Raw genomic sequence first — 20,829 nt, 5'->3', positions numbered from 1 at the left:
GTGGATGATTTCCTGATGGCCCTGATGCATTAGTCAGACAGGCCCGAGACGCAAGGGACTACTTGCAGTACTATTGACCAGCACTAGTGTGTCACATGTGGGATACTGACACACCTACTTTTACACTTGGAGTAGATGTTTGCAATACAAAACCTGGTGTGGGCATAAGGAACAGTATTTCATGAACTTGAGATGTAAATATGTTATGATATCACCCACTTAAGAAAATGTATAAAATTGTCCTCGTTATCATGTTTATGGATCAGCTTTAGAGTAAATGTCTTTATCATGTTTATACTGTGAGTGTGATTGAAAGCAAATACTGTCCTGCAAGGAAATAGCCCAGGGTGTATTCGTCTTGAGGTTCTATCAGCTAGAGATGTCTCGACATGGCCGATTGTTATATCAACTGCATTACCAGGTAGGCAAGTCACTATCGTGATAATGGGTACAGATGTCAGGTATTCTCAACAGGGAGGATGTGCCCTGTTATCAAGGAACACTTGTAATGATTAGTTCATGATAAACAAGCTATCTGATTATAAGCACTAAACGATGGCATCATAATGTTTGACGCTTGACACACATACCTGCCACAGCACATTTGACAGGGGCCAGTTGGGTAAGGTGCCACAATTCACTAGGCAGTTGCTTCCCTTTGGCAGGCCTGAACCAGAGGACCATGGGTTCAAATCCTAAATTTGCCATTATTAATGTTTCATATCTTGTCTATTTGTCTTTGGCTTATCATATTCAATAAATCTAAGATAAGAATAATTCCAGATATTTTGAAATAGTGGCGCACAACCCTCATAAGGATTGTTTGTGTGGGTATTATCAATTATGAGAGAATCACTTTTGTAACAACTAACAATGTGTTATGTCGTCTTACATTAGAGCTCCAGGTAAAAGATATTGCCATTATACAATTAATTTTAGTTGCGTGCATAAAATTAGCATGAAACATTTCAAAACCCCAATAGTATAACACACTGTATAATTGTCGAATATAGCCTTTTAAACTTGCATACCTATATGTTTCCTTACAGATCCTTATTTCAAACTGAGACTGCCTCCATGGTCTAGTGGTAGCGCGTCCGCCCGGAAAGCGGAAGGTCCAGGGTTCGATCCCCGGCCGCGTCATACCAAGAGACGTTAAAAGGTGGTACTTGTTGTTACCCTGTCTGGCGCTCGGCATTAAGGGGCTAAAACAAGGACTGGTCGACTCGGAGTCAGTATACTGTGTGTGGTATTCATGTTAAACTGCGGCATGGTATCTCAGTGAGCTAGCACTATAAATTGGTATCAGTCTGGACTTGTGCAAGCAGCCATACAAACACACACACAAGAACATGCATTTTGCTATATAAGTGCAATAATCTTGGACGCGATGTTAAACCCCATTTCACCTCACCTTATTTTAAACTGATCCAATGCAGGGGTCACACATACATGGACTCTACTGCAATATGTAATGCACTAAAGGCGCTGTGTCTCACTTATGTTAATTAGACATGTATATCGCTTTAGTGAATTTATGGAACATTTCAAGCAGAACTTTTAATAAAATATCTATTCATTGGCATAAGTCACCAAATAGACTGGACCCAAGGGAGTGAAAATATTTTGAATACTCAAAGACAACTATCTATAGCCAATATGAATGATAACATGTGAGTTAATACTACATTAAATTATCTGGAGCTCTGTTAAACAGTGTGTTATGACTTCATAAAGCCTAGCTGGATGTAACGACTGGCAGCCTCTCACAGCCAATGGTCAATGGCTAGACTGAATAAATACCATACTTGACAGTGATTGTTGGTTCATGATGAAAGAAGTGCAACAGCTGGTCCTGATGTTTGCGTAGGCACTTACAGTGGGGCTTGCAGACATCGCTGCCATGCCTGGCATGCTTTCTTATGTACAGGCACCGAAATGTTTGACCAGCACCCTACTTCACAGGAGCACTGTCACAAATTCATATGTGACCAACCATGAGATAAGGGACCTTATCGCATTTGGACTTTTCATTCTATTTTAAAACGACAGCATCTTCGGAACACAAAAATACAATTCACAAGCTTCAATTCATATTTATTACAGAGATACATGGCATAACACATGGCTGTCTTCAATGAAAAAAGTTGACGTCATAGCACAATTGTATCCTGGCACCCATAAGGTCCCTTTTCTCCGGTGGGTAACATATACTCACAGAAGTGTTTGCAATACCTTAGAACAATTGGGTCAATAGACTTTATAGCTAAAATGGATAGAATTATCATTAAACCGCCCGCATGTTATCAGAAATCAGCGGGCCACTGTAACTTGATAATGCCTTCATATTGCTTGACGACGGGCCATTATCACGCCTGTTGTTAGGTGACGTCATCAGGTAGGGATAGGTGACGTCATGTTGAATAGTGACGTCATCTGGTTTGTTCTATGACGTTTCCATATTTGTAAAAGTAGGTCAGTGGCATTCGTGTTGATTGCAGTAAATGTTTCAAAACCGATATTGTTGTTTCTTTTTATTTGATAACAAATTCCCTCCATTTTAGCTATAATAACAGTAACGCTATTTTTCAGGGCATTCGAGAAGCCCTCGATCTTTGCAACTGCCCTCCTTTGTCGGGCCGTTAATGGAAGACCTCGGGCTTCTGCAAATGATAATGCCCTGAAAAATAACGTTACCCTTATAATAAGGCCAATAACTGATGACCCGTGAAGATCTGGGGTAGAATAGGTCTTCAGCAACCCATGCTTGCCATAAAAGGCGACTATGCCTGTCGTAAAAGGCGACTGACGGGATCGTATGGTCAGGCTTGCTGACTTGGTTGATGCATGTCATCGGTCCCAATTGCGTGGATCGATGCTCATGATATTAATCACTGGATTGTCTGGTCCAGACTCGATATACAGACCGCCGTCCTATAGCTGGAATATTGCTGAGTGCAGCGTTAAACAACAAACCAACCAACCAACCAACCAACCAACCAACCAACCAATAACTGATAATAGTGATATGTCCCTTTTGTATTATATTTCAATTTTTTTACAATATTTTGACAAATAACAATGCGAAAGACCTTATTGTATATTCAAAACAAGATTAATGTTTAGGAAATGATTTAATCCATCCTTGTCTGCTGACATCCTGCTGACTTGGTTGATGCATGTCATCGATCCCAATCGCGCGGATCGATGACCATGATATAAATCGCTGGATTGTCTGGTCCAGACTAGATTATTTACAGACCGCCGTCATATAGCTGGAATATTGCTGAGTGCGGCGTTAAACAACAAACAAACAAACAAAGCTGACATCGTGTTGAATCTGAAGGAATTGTAAGTATTGTCACCTGGGACAGTGGGATAAGGGGCCGTGAGGTTTGTCCCTGTTTGAATCTAAGGTCCCCCTGTATCTTTGACTTTTAACATTGGGGTAATGGCAAGGATCGATTGACTTTCATGTAATAATTTGTCTAAGACCTGCATCACTTCAGGTGTTCCTCTCAAATCAAGCTGACGCACTATGATATGACTGGATTACTGTATGAAGTAGCGTTAAGCCAAACTCACTCACCCAATATTGTATAATTTCGAACCCCGACCATAATAATGTGCTGCTAATGTAGTCTAAAGTTCAAGTCAAGCAAACCTTGGCTACTAAATTTAAAACTGATAGTGCACTACATCTACTGAAGACTTCACGTTAACCAGTGCGGGAGAACACCGTAGGATGTTTTACGGCTGACAATCCCCCCTCATCACGTGAAAGATGTTGGTTTCACCGTGTTTTGTATCTTTCCTTTCCAAAATTATAGAAAAATGTGCTTTTATGTAAACTTAATTAATTTTCCGGAGACCAAAGGTGCATAATTACATTTTAAAAAGAAGTTTTAAAAAAGTGGAAATGTATTTAGAAAGAAGACAGCAAACTGAACATGTTGAAAGAACTTCTGTAATCCCCTCCTATCCTCATTACGTTTTTACTGCAAATGTCACATACTGCTTTGTGTGTCTGTATGTTAATATTGATTGGCTCAGAGAGACATGCTTTCTGTCTTAATGGGTCTTGTTATAGTATAGTTTAACTACTAGGACTGACCATAACGTATGTGATGCCCAATGATTAGGGAATGGTCGCACATATGCGATGAACCGTTTGTTTGATAGTAATGAGATTGAGTGACTGAGAAATGTCAATAACAGTCGTCCCTGCCTACTGTATCGACCGGCCTCCCTGCAACTGAGCCAGTCTTGTGGCTGGCCGAGACCACATCATATTTGCCTGCTACGTAAGCTTGTGAAGTGTTGACCACCACATCAATCAGCAGCATTAGAGATTGATCACGTAGTCTCACCGTACATCACCCACTGGAGGTGATGTGGCAATGCTCTGCAAGGTGTTGCACAACACAGAGAGCACTAGTGTTATTGCGACACAGCTTGATGTTAAGGAGGGAACTATTGGAATTTATACACTACTAAATAACTATCTATGTGTGTATTTGTACCTGGTGCATATTGATGTGCTGAGTCAGCATAACGTGAGATAGGGGTCATGTGTGACATGAACAGCATGAAGCTATCGTGGTTGTCTGACTCATTTGGTGAACAACGGGTAGGAAAGCAAAGTAGACACACTTTATAACAAGTTCTTTATTTACTCTATAAAGGCAATGTTTCGGCATAGATCCTTATAGATACCATTGACTTGCCGTGGGGTAGCCTAGTGGAAGCCCATTTCTTCTGTCCTCTGATGTCATTGCAGGAATATTTTAACTCTGCATAAAAGCAATATACAACAATTTTCACTTTATTTACCAGCTGTGTTTTATCACTTATGAACTGAAAGAAAAATCGGAAACATCGTTTATCAACAATTTCCAAGACACTTTCCATGAACCTCAGGTAATGGATGTAATGTACATCTTGCTGGCATTCATGTACTTGAAAAAGAGACTCTTAGAAGCATTGTGATTTATCAGCACCTCTGTTGCAAGTACATGGGTTGCAAGTTCGATCCCACTGAAATACAAGTAACATTTACATCATTCCACACTTTCTTTAAGTTGGCATTGTGATGCAGCGATAGAAACTAACAGTTTTTGTCCACTAGTCCTTATAATGATAATACATAGGAAAAGGAAGAGAATATATGGATGGCAACTTCTTTATTGTGAGGAACACAATGTTTCAGAGTATATGCTTACTCCTTCACCTGATCCATATAAAGTTGACATCCATATATTCTCTTGATGAAGGAGTAAGCATATACTCCGAAACGTTGTGTTCCTCATAATAAAGAGGTTGACATCCGTATATTCTCTTCCTTATGTGTATCACTTCTCAATGCCTTTCAAAGACCTAATATACAGCACGACCCTTAAAAAGGGCTGATTTCTACTAGTCCTTATGATACCTTAAATCTTGGACAATTTGCAAGGACTATAGGACTAGTGCCAATTTCTAATGCTAGTAATGTGTGTTGTATAGATTGTGTTAAATAGCCAAATACATCTCTAAATAAGGACATTCAAACATGTCAAACCCACTGTAGTCATGTTACCTTCTGGAAGTCAATGTGACTTTCTATAGAATATCCCGTTGGACAGAAGACATTCTGTCCCTGCTTATAGGACCAGCAAGAACAATAGGATGATGTCACTAGAGGTGTTTAACTAATTATCAAGGTTTCCTTGCTTGCTGTAAAAGGGGAGTAACATGATCGGGTGGTCAGGCTCGCTGACTTTGTCATTGTATCCCAATTGCATGGATCGATACTCATGATGTCAATCACTGGATTGTCTAGTCCAGATTCAATTATTTACAGACCGCTGTCATATGGCTGGAATATTGCTGAGTGCGGCGTTAAACAACAAACAAGGTTAAGATTTATTTCTGCCTAGTAAGCTCTGCAAATAATGCATATAATAACTCTGAAATGTATATAACATGGTGCCAAAATAGCTGGGGCTGCTAGAATCGAAGGGGTTTGGCACAGGCTGCAGTTAGTGATTCGTTTCACCAGTTCAAATTGTGTGGTAATATAAATGATTATGTGTGCATTGTGTAGATTGCTTGTGGCTAGTTAGTGATTGAGTGTCAAAGACCATCACTTCATTTCCGGTGATAGTTTTATCCCCTATGCCTCGTGAGTGAGTGAGTGATTGAAAACCACATCAGCTATTAGGAACTATTCCAGCTGTTTACAATGAATCTTACAAACACTCACATGGAAAAATTGTCAATTTAAACGTTCTTGATAGGGTGCCTTTTAAAGTGTCTCTCCATCCTGCATAGAGTATAAGTTATGTCAGACTGGTGAAGATATTCTGTTGGATGCATGTCTGAGTAGGCATCCTGCTCTCGCACCATGAACTGTAGCCTTCCCGATGACACTGCACTCGTCACAGTTCATGCATATTACAACAGATTGATCCTACACAATCATCAAATCAGTTTCATTGTGAGCCTTGGATATCATTAGAGTATAATAGCTGCATTTTCCCGCAGTGTAATCATTGCTGATGAACGTGTTGATCAATGCTTGTTGAGGGATTCCAGGTCTCAGCAGGGGATAATATGAAAGACGAACAGATAGAACCAGTGGCGACATGACTTTGCCACCAAGAACTAGGTCACCTTGGACTTCCATTGATGGCCAACTGCCAACTGAACCCTCTGAAGGCCAGAACGAGAACAATGTTCAGAAGTCCAGTACAGTTAACATTAAATGTTGATTGATTGATTCTGTAAGTTTGTCACCATCTATGTGGTCAAAGTATCTCCAAGCTATGTCCCCTGACCAAATATAGACCAATGTATGGTGCTGTTCCCTTTAATCAATATGATTATAATCAATGTTGAGTCAATTGATTTGTCAGGATTTCTGAAGATCGATAGTGTTTTAATGTATGGAACACATCTGAGGCTTCCAGTCCAAAATTGGCATGCTCTCTCAGAGATTTTAGTGTTAATGTATTGACCGCTGTTGGCTGACTAAAGAAAAGTTGACCAAACTTGGCCTTCAGACCAGTGAGTCATGTCTGGACAGACTGTCGACTGCATGTTATTAAGAAGTTCACAACATGAAGGCTTGAATGTTGTTATTTGCTAGAGGTGTAACGATACGGTGGGGTTGCGATACGACACGTATCCCGATACTATGGGTGACATACAAGTGTGGTGGCAATGTTTGATGTTTATGAGATGTTGTACTGAAGAAAACTTGGGAGTTTCTGCATAGGGGTATAAAAGTTTGTATATTTTTACGGACTGACAGTCTCATCATAAGTTCGAAAAGAAAATGCCACGCCTATGCTGCCTTCGAACTGCGAGTCTTCGCTCGAGCTGAGGTGACAAACAACAGTGAGGCTGCATGAGCGTTTGACATCAATGGAACCAAATCCAAAGTTGGAGAAAAGACAAGACGTCACTCATGGAAATGCTAAAAACGCCAGCCGGTTTACTGTATCGCCATACGTTAAACTAGAGGATATGCTGTATGACTGGGTTACAGAGCAACGACAGTGTGGAGACATGGTAACCAGAAATATGATTTGACATCGGGCGCTGACCATCTACAAGGCTAAGAAGAAGGAGTTCGATCAACACTACATTGATTTGAATCTGAACATTTGACTTATGTTTTCATTTGCCTGTGCATTTTCTCATGGGTTCATAATTCTACATACACCGATTTCACAACATGGAGTCTCATTGTTGATGGCAACATAACGATCATTATGAGGTTAAAAAAGACAACAGAAACAGCTTCCCACATTAGGGGAGTGGATGACTGGTTTGTTAAATCTTTATTAGAAATGATTATGACTTTTTCAATATACTTTCAACATTTTGCATTGTATATTCTTGAAAATCTGCCAGTAGTCTTGTGGTCCGACTTGGCTGCATGTTGTTGCCTTACACTTCGTGGAGGTAGTTAGGTGGTCCGGCTTATGCACAGGACATACCATATTGATACAGATTTTAAGGGTCAAGTGAATACCTCAGCTAAACCATGAGATCAGCTTAGCTATGGTCATATATAGTATGCTCGTCTGTTCAAATCATGGCTTGTCCTGATTATTTTGTCAGCACCACCAGCACCAAGGTTGTAAACATCTAGGACCTGCCTCACCTTGGGCTTTCCTCCCACGTCAGACTGACACATCTTGATCACTTAAAGTCATTATTCTAAACTCACTCACTCAGTTGCTCCTGCATGGGAGTGGAGGCTAGTCGATTGGCCAAGACCACAGCAAGAGCCGACCAGCCTCAACTCACTCACTTGCTCCTGCACGGGAATGGAGGTTGGTCAAGTTATCCTCCGAATGGCAGTGTTGGCCATGACCACAGCAAGAGCCGACCAGCCTCAACTCACTCGCTCACTCACTCACTGCTGCGTGGGAATGGAGCCAGTCGGTTGGATAAGTTATCCTCCTAATGGCAGTGTTGGACCTAGACCACAGCAAGAGCCGACCAGCCTCAACTCACTCACTCGCTCACTCACTCACTGCTGCGTGGGAATGGAGCCAGTCGGTTGGATAAGTTATCCTCCTAATGGCAGTGTTGGACCTAGACCACAGCAAGAGCCGACCAGCCTCAACTCACTCACTCACTCACTCACTCACTGCTGCGTGGGAATGGAGCCAGTCGGTTGGTCAAGTTATCCTCCTAATGGCAGTGTTGGCCAAGACCACAGCAAGTGCCGACCAGCCTCAACTCACTCACTCACTGCTGTGTGGGAATGGAGCCAGTCGGTTGGTCAAGTTATCCTCCTAATGGCAGTGTTGGCCAAGACCACAGCAAGTGCCGACCAGCCTCAACTCACTCACTCACTCACTCACTGCTGTGTGGGAATGGAGCCAGTCGGTTGGTCAAGTTATCCTCCTAATGGCAGTGTTGGCCAAGACCACAGCAAGAGCCGACCAGCCTCAACTCACTCACTCACTCACTGCTGCCTGGGAATGGAGCCAGTCGGTTGGTCAAGTTACTCTCAGCACGGCAGCTCTGGCCAAGACCACAGCAAGAGCCGACCAGCCTCAGTTGGAACCAAGCCTCATTGATCTGCCTCGGCTATGCTGCCTAATTTTACTGCCAGTAAATCGATTTGTGTACATGCTAGGTTTCACCCAAGCCGCCTAGTGTTTAGAGCTTTTATCTACTACAATGCACCGAGTTAAAAAATAGCCTCACTGCCACACCACGAAGACATTTAACTTAGCAATATCATCATCATGGCCTCCAACACTTTCAAATTGACAAGGAAATTGAAAAACTCCTTGAGGAAGGTTTCATGAATCAATACTGGGGTGAACGTTTGTTTTTGCGTGAAGCAGCCCAAGGTTTGGCCATTCTGGATAGGTTTGGAATCAATAGCACCCTGTAGAAGATGAATAATGTAACATGTTACTCCAGGCCAGCCACGCACATGGACCTCAGATATGATTGGCAGTCGGAAGTGGTTAAGGGTTTGTCTTGCAAAGGCCTGAAAAAACACTATGACTTGAAAGACTTTGAATTATGCCCTTACTACACATCAATTTATCTTAACTACTTCTATATGAAATACAAACTTGTTTGTGAATGTAAGCAATAATGCTACATGATAACAGCAATTTGACAGCTGATTTTGCAAACCTTGTTTGCATAATGACTGCTTAAATTGCATGTGTTCAACAAAATGAATGTGATTGCGATCTGGGATGAAATTTGCCTTGATTTTGGTAAAGGAAAACATGTGTACGAATCCTGGTACATACATTGCGTTTTCACCTTTATTGAATGACAGATGAAGAAATTAGAAATTCCCTTTGATTTTTAATTGTTTTTGTTTTTTATATGATCTCAGACAGTAGGGAATTGTTGCATGGAGGATGTGGCAGTAAAATAAATTGATAGTGCCATGGGCTTAATTGTGGTGTTGCGCGTAGAACAGTGTCTGTCTGTCTGAACTGAACTCATATATTAATGACATGTGCATGCTCCAAGTTTCATTTCTCTGCTGTACAAGTACACAGGAAGTAGCTGTCTTTGTCTCCAAGACTCGGACCTGCCTGTGCATATTTAAGGAAAAAACTAATTGATTTTTTAATTGATTGCAGGGTTTAAACACTTAGAATCACTGAATAGTGACTGAAATAGTGTATATTATCAGAAACCAGGCTGTCACCAATATTTCATTTCAAATGTTTCTGGAGCGGAAGAGTTCCCACAGCACCATGTGCTTGTCAATTCATAACAACTCACTGGAATAGTTGTATATGTAAGGCAGAACAGAACAATGATTGTGGGTGGAATCTTGGTTCGCCATGGTTATTTTTCTAGGTTTGTCAGCACCTTCAGTTTCACCAAAGCAGTTAATGTTTAGGGCCTGCCTCAGACTTTCTTCCACTCGCTCGCTCGCTCGCTCACTCGCTCACTCACTTACTCACTCACTCACTCACTCACTCACTCACTCACTCAGTAGGAGTCGACTAACGGGATCAGGTGGTCAGACTCGCTGACTTGGTTGATGCATGTCATCATATCCCAATTGCGTGGATCGATGCTCATGTATCACTGGATTGTCTGGTCCATACTCAATTATTATTTACTGTCTGCTCGAATATTCCGGCATTAAACAACAAACTAACAAACAAACAAAACTTCTATTCCAATGCTAGTGTACAGATATTGTGGTATTATTGGACTGAGGTCATCATTGTGAGATATACATAGCAACGGCTTATGCTGCGTGCGGGCAGACACCCAAGTACTTCTACAACATTCACCATAAGTGTGAATCAATTTGTGAGGATATCTTCATCACAATATCTGCTACTTGGTTGAGCTGATTATCTATATGAAGCTTGTGATCAAAGTAATAGCGGTTGATTGCAACTTGACCTATCCACAGCTGCTCTTCTCTTCAGATAGTTTACGACTACACCCGTCACAGGTTATTATTATGATTGTTATGATAGTTTTGAACTTTTGATACAGGCTTGTATAATAGGACTGTGTATTTATCTTTGCAGTCATTAGAATTGTGATTCCAATGATATTTTGAGCTCTCATAAATCTACCATTGAACAAGAGAGCCCCTGCAGTCCAATATTACGTGTAGTAATGACTATTGATTTATTAATGTGTTCATCTGAATTGCCTATTTAATCCTAACAATTCTATTGATTTCTAACCCCACATCATGCAACCTCAGAGAGCATGTTATTTTCATTTTGAAGTTCCGTAGATGTTTCTGAGGTGACATTTACCTCCAAATTGACCCTGCCAAAGAACTGTCTCCCCGTGGGTAATTGTCACTGTGTTAGCCTCATGGTTAATGTGTTCACTTTGCCATACTAACACCTAGGTTGATTCCCATGTGTGTGAAGCCAGACTTGGTGCTGCAAACTGTTGTGATGTTGCTGGACTATGATGGATCCAACTGACTCAATCACTTACACACATGATAAAGGTTACAGATACAGTGTTAGAAATTGGCACTAGTCCTGTCTGTAGTCCTTGCCAAACTGGCCAATAGTTAAGGTATCATAAGGACTAGTAGAAATTTGCCATTTTTAAGGGTTTTGCTATGTGTTATCATTATAAGGACTACTGGATTAAATATGTTAGTTTCGACCCCTGCAGATACATCCTTGTTCTTTGTTTATTCATGTATATGTTTGCAAATAGTTAGTGAAGAATTCACACAGGGAATATTCTTATTTTCAAACTGTTTAAACATACGTTAAGAAACACATAAACAGCTTCAGAATCATTGCAACAGGTCTTGGAATACAGGGTGTGGAGTATGTTTAAGAAAGACCACACAGATGGAGTTTTCACTGATAGGGGTTCAATGTTGCTTAAACCATACCCACTCACTATCTCTATACCCAAGATTGAAACATCTGAATTTCTCTGCATACATAGTGCCCTACATGCCCTGTGTCGACAGTATGGATAGTGCCCTACATGCCCTGTGTCGACGGTATGGATAGTGCCCTACATGCCCTGTGTCGATGGTATGGATAGTGCCCTACATGCCCTGTGTCGACGGTATGGTTAGTGCCCTACATGCCCTGTCGACAATATGGATAGTGCCCTACATGCCCTGTGTCGACAGTATGGATAGTGACCTACATGCCCTGTGTCGCCAGTATGGATATTGCCCTACATGCCATGTGTCGACGGTATGGATAATGCCTTACATGCCCTGTGTCGACAGTATGGATAGTTGCCTACATGCCCTGTGTTGACGGTATGGATAGTGCCCTACATGCCCTGTGTAGACGGTATGGATCGTCTCCTACATACCCTGTGTCGACGGTATGGATCGTCCCCTACATGCCCTGTGTTGACGGTATGGATCGTCCCCTACATGCCCTGTGCTGACAGTATGGATAGTCCCCTACATGCCCTGTGTAGACGGTATGGATCGTCCCCTACATGCCCTGTGCTGACAGTATGGATAGTGCCCTACATGCCCTGTGTCGACGGTATGAATCGTCCCCTACATGCCCTGTGTCGGCGGTATAGATAGTGCCCTACATGCCCTGTGTTGATAGTATGGACAGTCCCCTATACATGCCCTGTGTCGACAGTATGGATAGTCTCCTACATGCCCTGTGTCGACAGTATGGATAGTCTCTTACATGCCCTGTGTCGACAGTATGGATAGCTCCCTACATGCCCTGTGTCGACGGTATGGATAGTCGCCTACATGCCCTGTGTTGATGGTATGGATCGTCCCCTACATGCCCTGTGTTGATGGTATGGATAGTCCCCTACATGCCCTGTGTTGATGGTATGGATAGTGCCCTACATGCCCTGTGTCGACGGTATGGATCGTCCCCTACATGCCCTGTGTTGACGGTATGGATCGTCCCCTACACGCCCTGTGTCGTCGGTATGGATAGTCCCCTACATACCCTGTGTCGACGGTATGGATCGTCTTCTACATACCCTGTGTTGACGGTATGGATAGTGCCCTACATGCCCTGTGTCGACGGTATAGATAGTGCCCTACATACCCTGTGTTGACGGTATAGATAGTCCCCTACATGCCCTGTGTCGACAGTATGGATAGTCTCCTACATGCCCTGTGTCGACAGTATGGATAGTGCCCTACATGCCCTGTGTCGACGGTATAGATAGTGCCCTACATACCCTGTGTCGACGGTATAGATAGTGCCCTACATGCCCTGTGTCGACGGTATAGATAGTGCCCTACATACCCTATGTCGTCGGTATAGATAGTGCCCTACATACCCTGTGTCGACGGTATAGATAGTGCCCTACATGCCCTGTGTCGACGGTATAGATAGTCCCCTACATGCGCTGTGTCGACGGTATAGATAGTCCCCTACATGCCCTGTGTCGACGGTATAGATAGTGCCCTACATACCCTGTGTCGTCAGTATGGATCGTCCCCTACATGCCCTGTGTCGACGGTATGGATAGTCCCCTCCATGCCCTGTGTCGATGGTATTGATAGTCCCCTCCATGCCCTGTGTCGACGGTATGGATAGTCCCCTCCATACCCTGTGTTGTCGGTATGGATCGTCCCCTACATGCCCTGTGTCGTCGGTATGGATAGTCCCCTACATGCCCTGTGTCGTCGGTATGGATAGTGCCCTACATGCCCTGTGTCGACAGTATGGATAGTGCCCTACATGCCCTGTCGACGGTATGGATAGTCCCCTACATACCCTGTGTCGACAGTATGGATAGTCCCCTACATACCCTGTGTCGACGGTATGGATAGTGCCCTACATGCCCTGTGGACAGTATGGATAGTCCCCTACATACCCTGTGTCGACAGTATGGATAGTCCCCTACATACCCTGTGTCGACGGTATGGATAGTGCCCTACATGCCCTGTGTCGACAGTATAGATAGTCCCCTACATGCGCTGTGTCGACGGTATAGATAGTCCCCTACATGCCCTGTGTCGACGGTATAGATAGTGCCCTACATACCCTGTGTCGTCAGTATGGATCGTCCCCTACATGCCCTGTGCCGTCGGTATGGATAGTCCCCTACATACCCTGTGTCGACGGTATAGATAGTGCCCTACATGCCCTGTGTCGACGGTATGGATCATCCCCTACATGCCCTGTGTCGACGGTATTGAAAGTGGCATATGTGCCCTGTGTCGAGAGCCATGTGAGTTGCCACTCAAGCAGCATTTGGAGTGACTGTGTTTACAAACATATGGAAAGAATGAAAACATGGAATTCCACCATTGTAACATGGCGCTGGGAAAATGATGAACACATACACTTCTAACAGTAACAGTTGGAAATAATTTCATATGCACTCCAACACATCCTCCCCCTCCCCCTCCCCCAACACATGGTTTCAGACTTAGTATTTTTTTAACTTCCTGCTTGTTGAGTGTTGAAAATTTGCACAGTATTATAAATATTCACTTTGTTGGTTTACCATGTTTACAGCGGCAATGGCTGAGAATATTTTGTATACAGAAAACAAAGATAAGGTGTGAAACCTTAGCATTTATCATATTAATATATTGTGCTCTTTATTTCATTATTTTCATATTACCAATTCTCAGCAGATTTTCCAAAGCAGAATTTATGCCTCATGTCACATAATTGTCATAATGAGTAGCACCTGGTTGATCTCCAGGGGAGACCCATGTTAGTCTCTCAGACAGACACTGAAACAAATTTATGTGGATCCCCCATACAAGTCTACTATTTTGGTTACCATGTCTAGATTACTTCATTTTCAGGCCAAAAATGAAGAGATTTTCTGGACTTCTTTCTGTGATGTATTAAAAGAGAATTGAAAAACAAAAATTGTAAAATATTTTCCTTTCAGAGACTAAATGTAAGTCTAACTCACATGCCACCATGAATAGTCGAGATTATTGCTGGTGCCGCTATGAACATTATTTACTCACAAACTTTCATGTGTGACCTGGTTGATTGCTTGTTCTGGTAGATCATCTAGATGTGTGGATCGGGGCACATACTTTTACCCTGGCAAACTCGGGTCCTAGTTTGATTAGGTATTTGCCATTGATACAGCTGTAATATTGCCGACCTCACGCACATATTCTTAGACCCATTAAGCAACATATTGACGCTTGTTGCTGTGATTTTATTATGCTTAAACTTGATCTTTTAGCAAAGCTTTTCTCATACATGGTACTTTTGAACATTAAAATGTGTTAATTCATGGTATTTTTGTTTCAGATTTGTTACAATGCACGAACGAACCAAACGTGTCGATCCCCCAACTGGCCGACCTCCTGATAGAGCGCACTCAGCATGCAAACTGGATCGTGGTCTACAAGTCTCTCATCACAATCCACAACCTTATGAACTATGGCAATGAGGTCAGTTGATCATGTTGACCCTGTGGGGTGCCTGTGGAGTTCCTGTGTGTTGCCTGTGGGGTGCCTGTAGAGTGCCTGTGGGGTTCCTGTTGGGTGCCTGTGCGGTTCCTGTGCAGTTCCAGTCGTCTTTGGTGCTGCAATTTGCTAATGCAGAGTTACCTCCCTTGGGAATGTCGGAAACCTATAATGTTGGGTCCAATTCGCCCTAGTTATTTTTCTAGGTTTGTCAACACCGTAACTGTGCTTGTGGATTTCACCAAAGTGGTAAACGTCTGAGACCTGCTTCACTTCGGGCTTTCCTCCCACATTAAGCCGATACACCTTGATATAACTGGAATACTGTTCAAAGCAGCCTTGAACCCAACTCACTCACTCACTCCTGTAAAGAGTAATAATGATGATAGTGATCTTCGGCTGCCTAAGAGGTTCGAATCCCAGATTCACCTGATTATGATTCTTGGTTTGTCAGCACCATACCTGTGCTCATGGGTTTCACTAAAGTGCTAAATGTGTTAGACATGCAACACTTCGGCTTCCTCCCAAATCAAATTGACATGTCAGCAGTAGAAACTACATTTTTAGTCCACTAGTCCTTATAATGATAACATAGAGCAAAATACTTAAAAATAGCAAATTTCAACGAGTTCTTATGATACCTTAACTATTGGGCAGTTTGATAAGGACTACAGGACTAATGCCAATTTCTAACGCTGCAAGTCATGATATAACTAGAATACTGTTCAAAGTGGCATTTAACCAACTCACTCATTCATTTTCTCTCTTCAGAGATTTACCCAGTACCTGGCTTCAAACAACTGCACCTTCAACCTTGGCAGTTTCCATGACAAGGCGGCCATGCAAGGTGAGGGCAAGTAATCTCTGTCTCTTGTGGACTACTTCTGCTTGGGCTTCCCTCCCTCTGTGTGCTCAGCTCCTGTACTCAAAACACTCAGTGCACAAACATCACATCCATTTGACAAAATACTTCACACTACGTTTTAGTGTCAATACATGGTTTAGGGGCAGTCGGGTATCATATTTGTTAAAGCGTTCACTTATCATGCCGAAGACCTGGGTTTGTTTCCCGACGTGGAAATAATGTGTGAAGCCCATTTCTAGTGTCCTCCGCTGTGATATTACTGGAATATTGCTAAAAGGGGCGTAAAACCATACTCACTCACTCACTCTTTACATGGTTTGTCATAAGAGGCGACTAACGGGAGTGGGTGGTCAGGCTCGCTGACTTGGTTGATGCATGTCATCGTATCCCAATTGCGTTGATCGATGCTCATGTATCAGTCACTGGATTTTCTGGTTCAGAATCATATTATTTACAGTCCGCTGAAATATTGCGGCATTAAACAACAAACAAACAAACAAAACTTCTATTCCAATTGTGTGTGTGTGTGTGTGTGTGTGTGTGAGTGCGTGCGTGCGTGCGTGCGTGTGCATGTATCTGCTTTTGCAATATTACGTAATTAACATTGATTAAAAGTATTTCAATTAAATGTTTATAAGGATTGTTAATATTCTTTGATCTGCATCAATTAATCTGTAATCGATTTATCTGTAATTATTTTATCAGTTTGTATATTTGTTTTTCAAGTCTCTCAAATTCTATTTTATGTTTCAGAGGAGATTTCAAAGGTCACCAAGAAAAAGATTAATAATGCATCATTAAAAAGGAACCAATTTCTTTAATATTTGATATTATTTTTTATAGGAATGGTTTCTGTTACGGGATATGATATGTCGACATATATTAGAAGATATGCCAAATATTTAAATGAGAAGGCCACTTCCTACAGACAGATGGCCTTTGATTTCTGTAAAGTGAAGCGTGGGTAAGTTGTCTTTCATGGAGCCCATTCAAGACTTGATGTCGGCGCCTCTTGCTGTCAGGCCATGTCTGTTATCGTAATACTTTTAACTGCTGATAATAAAATTCTGTGTTTTTTTCTATCAATAAAGTTACAGTTTCTTCTAAATGTCTAAGACCTGCACCTCTTCGGGCTTTCCTCCCACGTTAAGCTGACACGTCGGGATATAACTGAAATTTCTAATCATAGCGGTGTTTTACCTAACTCACTCACTCACTCACTATGTGGTTGATGATTCTAGGTTTTTATGGGTAATGTAATAGAGATGTTTGTATCCAAACCCATACTTGGTAACTGGTTTGTTCTATCAGGCGTGGGGGTGGTCGGGTAGCCGAGTGGTTAAAGCTTCGCTCGTCAAGCCGAAGACCCAGGTTCGATTCCCGACGTGGGTACAATGTGTGAAGCCCATTTCTGGTGTCCCCTGTCGTGATATTGCTGGAATATTGCTAAAAGCGGCGTAAAACCATACTTACTCACTCACTCTATCAGGCGTGGCATGTTTCTTGTTCCTCGGCTTTATTCATAAGGTTTAGATTTGGTCAGTTTTCTCATTCTGCTCTCATTAGCCCTTTTCTCATTACAGGAAGGATGATGGATTACTCAGAACTATGAACTCAGAAAAGGTACGGACGATCATTTTCCTTATCCCTTGTATACAAAAACTGACCCTGCGTGGACAAGAAATCTTGAGATTTAAAATGAAGTTACGATGATCATAGAAATATGCATGAAGTGTCCTTGACCGTCTTAAGTCTTATGACCAGTGAAGATCCCGGGGTAGAATAGGTCTTCAGCAACCCATGCTTGCCGTAAAAGGTGACTATGCTTGTCGTAAGAGGCGACTAACAGGATCGGGTCCAGACTTGATTACTTACAGACTGCCGTCATGTAGCTTGAATATTGCTGAGTGCGGTGTTAAACAACAAACAAACAAACTTAAGTCTTATGTTGTAGTGTAAATCGTAGCTAGTCATAGCTCTTTGGCTTCTTTGTGGAATGGGGCCCCATGTCCCCATGCATTAGGTTATCTTTGGGCTATATCCCAATTGTGTAGATCAATGCTCATGATGTCAGTCACTGGATTGTCAGGTCCAGACTCAATTGCAGGCTGCAGGTTAACATTGATAAAACAGAGATACTAGTGTTTCGAAACGGTGGTTACCTACAGAGTTATAAAAAATGGTTCCTGGATGGAAAACATGAACACATCAAGTTATTACAACTGTAGCCCAACAAGAGCCCTTTTCTCTACACGGTTTTCATGGACGAAATGTGCAGAGACCTATCAACAATAGCAAATATAGCACTACTTTCTGTAAAAAAAAATGCAATATAAATTCCCAAATATCTCTGCAAGTGTAGTTATTAAATTGTTTGACAGTAAGGTAAAACAAATTATTTCATGGGGCTGAAGTGTAGGGATTCCAGGATAGACCAGTGATTAACAAATTCCATACTTCTGTAAGTTTGTACCCAATGTGGGTATACAGGTCTCCAACAAAGCAGCACTAGCCGAGTGCGGCAGATACGGTATTGATTTTGGTTATTATGTTAAATTCATATGGTATTGGTGTAAACTACTTCATATGTCTGACAACAGGTGCCGCAAGCAGTGTTATAAAGAATAAACTTGATTGGATTGAATAGTAGACCGCCTTCTGGAATATTGCTGAGTGCAGCGTTAAACAACAAACAAGGATGTTATTGAAGGCCTAGAGTATTGTTAACTCTCCAAGTGTTCTGTACTCACATACTTCGACATAGACTTTCGATAATCTGTTCCTGTTCCACAATCTGGTGCAATGACTGTCACAGCTTCAAACTTTAATATACCTACGATAATAAGGGGTCCGTAAAATAAAGTGATCTTAGCACTTAGACAATCGTAACTCTCCTTTAACACTTACTCACGACAGTCAAAGAACTAAGATCACAGTGACGATCATGCCCATGGAATTACTTATGGCAGTCGAAGAGCTAAGATTGGAGTAGACATGGCTATTTCAACAAGGCTTAAGTGTATCAGATACAGAATTGTAGTTAAGTTGTATGAGTTATTAATCTTGTACTCTATGTCCATGTGATTGCTTGTTTTCATTTCAACTGTGTTCTATTCCAGCTACTGAAAGCGCTGCCAGTCCTGCAGACTCAGCTGAATGCCCTTATAGAATTTGATGTGAGTACATGTTTTTGATTCCTGCCTGTTATTCCTAATGTAAGTCTTCTGATGATGACTCACTTTTGATTCTTCCCACTGGCATGCATTGTCAGTAGTTGACCGGTTTGTATACACTACGTTCTTGATCCCCCATCAATACGTACGGCTGATTTGCAGTTTTGTGGCAATTATTCACGAACGAATCCAGTAAGAGGGAGTGCTCCAACCAATGAGTGCCCAGGTTACATCTGTAAATGCGACATTTTAGTATAGATCCTTATACCATTGTCAAGCTCGAGGGCAGAGAGCGGAAGGTCGGGGGTTCCATCCCGGCCGCATCATACCAAAATACATTATAAGATGGTACTTGTTGAAACCCTGTCTGGGGCTCGGCGTTAAGGGGTTAAAACAAGGATGGTTTACAGTCAGTATACTGTGTCTGAGTGGGATATTCATATTAAACTGCGGCATGCTATCTAAGTGGGCGAGCACTATAAAATCAGCATCGGTCCGGACTGGTACAAGCAGCCACACACACACACACACACCCCCCCCCCCCACACACACACCAACCATATGAGTACAGTAATCTTGAACACAACGTTAAACGTCATTTCACCTCACCTCATGTACAGAGTAGGGCTCTTTGACTCCTGTGGTTTTTTTTATGGCCCCATTTCAGTAACTGACTAAAACCAGACACATGTCACTGACACGGGGCTGGTCGGGTAGCCTAGTGGTTAAAGCGTTCGCTCGTCATGGCGAAGACCCGGGTTCGATTCCCGACATGGGTACAATGTGTGAAGCCCTTTTCTGGTGTCCCCCGCCGTGATATTGCTGGAATATTGCTAAAAGCGGCGTAAAACCTCTCACTCACTCACTCACTATGACACTTCAATGCTCTCTCTCTCTCTCTCTCTCTCTCTTCCTCCTCCTCCTCCTCCTCCTCCTCCTCCTCCCACCCACCCACCTAATTGGGTTATCCTGTTATCCTTAATGATACAAAACAATGACTCATTCATAACTGTTTCCTTCTGTTACGTTTGCAATATTCTCGGTCATATTTTGTGTCCTGAATTGAAATCAGGAAACTCCTTGACCCCAACATCTGTATTCAGAAAAGTTTCCTTTTAATAAGGAACACAATAGTATTAATAAGTCCTACTTTTTATATTCTGTCCTTGTCCAAATTACCCAATAGATACAAATAGCTTGCTTATTTTACTATTTAGGCTGGGTAGGATATATAACAAGAAAGCATGTCAGGAGGCAGACCCTCACTATCCTGTCAATCTTAGGTTTAGGGAATGTGATACTCTCAACTTCTTTCATCAGTATCTGCACATATAGTGTCACCATTAGGGCTGGGACGAGTCCAAATATACTACCCAGGTACCCACCCCTCCCTATTACCTGACCTTTTCCGG

At 42.2% G+C, this 20,829-nt stretch overlaps 1 protein-coding gene across 15 annotated transcripts in view; it reads left to right on the top strand.

Moving 5' to 3' along the window:
• Positions 1 to 20,829, top strand: part of LOC124147667 (phosphatidylinositol-binding clathrin assembly protein LAP-like) — a 70,618-nt gene that overhangs the window by 13,671 nt on the left and 36,118 nt on the right. For 13 of the 15 annotated variants that reach the window (XM_048380686.1, XM_048380683.1, XM_046518375.2 and 10 more), the window contains exons 2-6: positions 15,222 to 15,364; positions 16,151 to 16,232; positions 17,088 to 17,208; positions 17,828 to 17,867; positions 19,364 to 19,420. In XM_048380686.1, the coding sequence (XP_048236643.1) occupies positions 15,222 to 15,364; positions 16,151 to 16,232; positions 17,088 to 17,208; positions 17,828 to 17,867; positions 19,364 to 19,420 (443 nt within the window). The remainder of the gene's footprint in view (positions 1 to 15,221; positions 15,365 to 16,150; positions 16,233 to 17,087; positions 17,209 to 17,827; positions 17,868 to 19,363; positions 19,421 to 20,829) is intronic. The other 2 variants (XM_048380687.1, XM_048380685.1) reach the window with 1 other exon arrangement.

The sequence above is a fragment of the Haliotis rufescens genome, unplaced genomic scaffold (assembly GCF_023055435.1).
Source record: "Haliotis rufescens isolate VD_foot unplaced genomic scaffold, xgHalRufe1.0.p SCAF_32, whole genome shotgun sequence".
Taxonomy (NCBI): domain Eukaryota; kingdom Metazoa; phylum Mollusca; class Gastropoda; order Lepetellida; family Haliotidae; genus Haliotis; species Haliotis rufescens.
Note: the sequence above shows the minus strand (reverse complement) of the source record. Positions and strands in the feature narration are given on the sequence as shown.